A 5000-nucleotide genomic window follows, 5' to 3' on the forward strand; every position below is an offset into this window, starting at 1 on the left:
CAACAGATGGCTTGATGACGGCACGTTCCTGTCGCATGAGGGGACGGATTTCTGACCCCTGGGCTAAACCGTCTCTCACCAAAATCATGTTTATCAGTAGTGGGCCTAGCCTAACCTATAAACGGATTGAATAGCACCCGTTGTTTTTTTTCTTCTCCAAAACTTGATTCAATGTGCCATTAAGGAAACACACATACAATCGATTGTCATTTTAACAAGTAAAACTTTATTGGAATGGATCATGTTGCAAAATATTACACTGTGTATCTTGTCATTATTGTGTTCTTCCCTTTGCAGTGCCGGAGAGGGTAATATAGTTTAAGACTAGGTCTCATTTCCCTAAAAAGTGCGACAGTATATGTACCAGCATTGTGCCCGCATCGAGAGGAAGTATAGTATCATTTTTGCAAATACATTTCGGAGACATTAAGAGAATAAGAACTTCAAACATTTCTCCATGATATTACATTACATGACATGAAAGATGTAGAGAACATGGAATTGTATTCAAAGGAGTGAGTTACAACAGCATAATAATAATAATAGTCTAATAATAATAATAATAATAATAATAATAATAATAATAACAACACATAATTATCTTCATAATCCTGGTTAAGATGTTCCATCTAAGCGGCCACACCGACCACAACTAGACCGAGGTGCTTGTAGGGGTTGTCCCACTGCATTCCCCACATATTCGGACAGGCTTGGGTGCGTCGAGCCGCTCTACATCCACCCACCGCTGGTAGAGTGCTGTAGGCCTAACCTACGACAACGATGTCGGCATGAATGTGGTTTTGCGGGGTGCCATAAAAACGTTTTTAAAACAACATAAAAAAAAAAGTTACGACATAGCAGCGCCTAAAAAAGTCGCTTTGTCCGTGATACTGAATTCCGTAGGAAGTGAACCGCATTGAAGACCAGTAACGGCTTCTGATAACCAGTAACGGCTTGTGGTAAACCAGTAACAACATATAGATTTCTGCGTCGAAGAGGCGTGGTTGAGATGTTCCAGTTGCGCAATCACGCTACTGTTTTCGGTGCGCTTGCTCATTGCGGAATGTTAGCCTACTTTTTTGACGGTTTGAATTTCGTTAGAAGTTGTTCAAAACGAACCCTTTGTCCTTCACACTGGTCTACCATTTTGTGACAGGTATCTGAGTAACCTTGCCGTTCATCTGAATCAGTGGCATGTTCAAGGAAGGAGGGACACGTTTGGAAACAATTTGGATCACTGATCGAAGTGACGTGTGTTTCGTGTGTGTAAGGAACAAAACACTGATTCGACAGCACAGTTTTTCTGTCTCCTTGGCCTTTCAACACCTATTAATCATATTGTATACCATGATACACATTGTTTCATATCATAAAAGCGATCAGACTGTGCTCATGTCTTAAATAAGAGAATTGAGAAATTCAGAGGAATTGTCAGACGGTTAATCTTGATTGTAACGTAATGTGGCACAACTTATACTAGACAAGTGGTGAGTGTCAAGGGCTTGGTGGTGGGTGGTAGTGGGTCGTAGTGGGTGGGGGTCTATGGTAACGGAAGGTAACTCAATCAAGGACGAGAGAGGTTTGGATCAAGACCTCCAGGAATATCCACAAGTTTGGTTGACTGGAGAGGAGGGAGAGACACACACACTGGGATGGGGGAGGGAGAGAGAGACACACACTGGGATGGGGGAGGGAGAGAGAGACACACACTGGGATGGGGGAGGGAGAGAGAGACACACACACACTGGGATGGGGGAGGGAGAGAGAGACACACACACACTGGGATGGGGGAGGGAGAGAGAGACACACACACTGGGATGGGGGAGGGAGAGAGAGACACACACTGGGATGGGGGAGGGAGAGAGAGACACACACACACTGGGATGGGGGAGGGAGAGAGAGACACACACACACTGGGATGGGGGAGGGAGAGAGAGACACACACACTGGGATGGGGGAGGGAGAGAGAGACACACACTGGGATGGGGGAGGGAGAGAGAGACACACACACTGGGATGGGGGAGGGAGAGAGAGACACACACACTGGGATGGGGGAGGGAGAGAGAGACACACACACTGGGATGGGGGAGGGAGAGAGAGACACACACACACTGGGATGGGGGAGGGAGAGAGAGACACACACTGGGATGGGGGAGGGAGAGAGAGAGACACACACTGGGATGGGGGAGGGAGAGAGAGACACACACACTGGGATGGGGGAGGGAGAGAGAGACACACACACTGGGATGGGGGAGGGAGAGGGGGAAGATTGTCATGGAGGGAGGATGTGGGAGGAGGAGGAGGAGGAGGACAACATAGAGGGACGCTAACGCTAGCCTGTAAAGTGAGGAGAGGGGTTGCCAACAATGAATGACCTCCTCTCCTCCCCTCCTCCCCTCCTCCTCCTCCCCATCCCACTTTTCCACTGGAAAAAAGGGGCACATAGAAAAGACGAAATAATAAATTATAGTAAAAAATAATAATAATAATAATAATGAGACAGAAAGGCAACACTGCTGGTTGTCAGTCTCCTTTTCTCTTCCCCTCCCTCTCTCTCCCTCTCTCTCCCTCTCTGTGTCGCTGGTGCTTGTGATTGAACAGGAGACAGTACTCCAGTTTACCTTTCCTCCCTCCATCCTTCCCTCCCTCCCCCTCTTTCTTTCTTTCTTTCCCTCCCACTCTCCCTCTCTCCCTCTCTCTCTCTCTCTCTCTCTCTCTCTCTCCTGGTTGGGTCTAGAACTCAGCAAACTCCTTGGCACATTTCTCGTTGAAAGAGACACGGATGTCCTCCTCCTCGTAGTCATCAAAGTTGCTGGTGTCACCAGGTCCTTTAAACTTCGGGACGAAAGGAGCCTCCACCTACAACAGACACACACACACACACACACACACACACACACACACACACACACACACACACACACACACACAGACACAGACACAGACACAGACACAGACACAGACACAGACACAGACACACACACACACACACACACACACACACACACACACACACACACACACACACACACACACACACACACACAAAGAGAAAACTTAACAGTTGGAAAAACTTCAGATTCAGACAATTCAATGAATCCATTTGACGGCCAGACTCGGGGCAGAGGCCTGAGAGACGGCATCGGAGTAAATGAGGAGGCAGGGATCTTGGGATGGGATGTTCAAAAATGAAAACAGATCATTGTTTTCCCCAATGATTGTCGTCTAATGATTTGGCCCTTGTTTCTTAATTCAAATCCCTTCTAAAAGTGACATGCTAGCTGTGCTGACTCGGCATTAGCGAGTAGCTTGTCCCACATATAACATGGGTGTTGTCACAAGACTTAGTAGAAAATAATACAAATAAAGAAAAAACATTGAATGAGAAGGTGTGTCCAAATTTTTAACTGGTACTGTATATATGTATTCATATTGTTTTGGCACTATTTAACCTCAGGCGCAGGAAGTGAACACTGGGGGACAGGAAGTTGTCAGCAGGTCTCCACCCCCTTAAAGAGGTGAGTAATATTCAGTAATATTGTTGGTAAGTAATATTCAGCATCTCTTTAGGTCTTCTTGTCTCTTTAACGACCTAACATGGCCGTGTGGTGTGTGGTGTGTGGTGTGTGTGTGTGTGTGTGTGTGTGTGTGGTGTGTGTGTGGGTGTGTGTGTGGGTGGGTGGGTGTGTTAAGTGTGTGTCTGTTTGTGTTTGTGTGTGTGTGTGTGTGTGTGCCCTATGTTTACGACAAAACTTGCACATATTGCACAAAATGAATATCAGAGTCAGCCGAATATGTTTTCCATGCCTAAAATGTTTGTAAGTGAGCCGTGTGCATTCAATTCCCTGTTTGAAAACAAAAGTTTAAATTCCTGCGTCGACTCGAAGCATCTCTGTTCAACAGAGGGACCTCGCGAGGGAGGGAGAGGGGAATCTTGGGAGTTGTAGGACTTGACTCAAATGGGCAATTTTGAACAACTGGACTGATCAGGGCATTCAAAGCGAGATATCTTGACTCAAGAGGTTGTTTTAAAACCAACAAAAAGTCTGAATGTGTTGACTATTGAATCATGGAAACAAATTAAAAACTTTAAGTCTGATTTTGCTTTTTTTGTCCAGAGTCTGAGCTAGCATCACAGTTGTTTACTAAAACATGAGATGAGGGTAAAAAAATACAGTATAAAAACACCCCCCCCCCCAATCAGAATCAAGTGAATGGCCCCGCCCCCTCACCTTTCTCTGGTAGACGGCTATCCAATCGGTGGTGGCGAACCACTTGTGGCCCTTGATGTCGCTGACGCCGTTCTTTAGGTTGCCGAAGCGCTTGGTCAGGTCCACCTGCAGCAGGTTCCTCAGGAGGTCCTTCAGGTCCGAGCTGAAGTGGGACGGGAAACGCACCTGTGGGACAGACACACACACACACACACACACACACACACACACACACACACACACACACACACACACACACACACACACACACACGTTATTTGCGGTTTGGTCTCTTGAAAATGAGATGGTTGTGTATTTCGTTGGGGAAGGTGCAATATCGATAGATAGATAGATAGATAGATAGATAGATAAACAGATAGATAGATAGATAGATAGATAGATAGATAGATAGATAGATAGATACTTTATTGATCCCTGAGGGGAATTGGCAGTGCAAAGGACAAGTGCAAAGACGTAACAAAGTACACAAACACAAAGTCTAAATCATAAAGTATAAAGTACACGGGCAGTGATGAGCCAGGACAGGATTTTGTTTCTATATCAGTCTCCCTTTTAGATACATACTGTCTGCTGTGTACAGCGACTCACGATGATGATGATTTTATATTTTATATAACTGTTTTTATACAGCTGGTGATGCCAATGACACATGTCCATCTCTGGATGGACAATAAAGTTGTACCTAATCTAATTCAATCCAGCCATTCAAAATGGCCTCCTCTCCTCTCCTCTCCTCTCCTCTCCTCTCCTCTCTTTTGCTCCCATGCT

General features: G+C 45.7%; 1 protein-coding gene across 1 annotated transcript in view; it reads right to left on the reverse strand.

The window, feature by feature from the left end:
- Window positions 1-840: 840 nt before the first annotated feature.
- LOC310821420 (cAMP-dependent protein kinase catalytic subunit alpha) overlaps window positions 841-5000 on the reverse strand; it is a 13022-nt gene continuing 8862 nt past the window's right edge. Inside the window, exons 9-10 of the mRNA XM_083693452.1 lie at window positions 4233-4397; window positions 841-2859 (exon numbers count right to left, since the gene is read on the reverse strand). Of these exons, the coding sequence (XP_083549578.1) occupies window positions 2734-2859; window positions 4233-4397 (291 nt within the window). The 3' untranslated portion in view covers window positions 841-2733. The remainder of the gene's footprint in view (window positions 2860-4232; window positions 4398-5000) is intronic.

This window comes from Argentina silus (genome assembly GCF_951799395.1).
Source record: "Argentina silus genome assembly, chromosome: 22".
NCBI classification, from domain to species: Eukaryota; Metazoa; Chordata; class Actinopteri; order Argentiniformes; family Argentinidae; genus Argentina; species Argentina silus.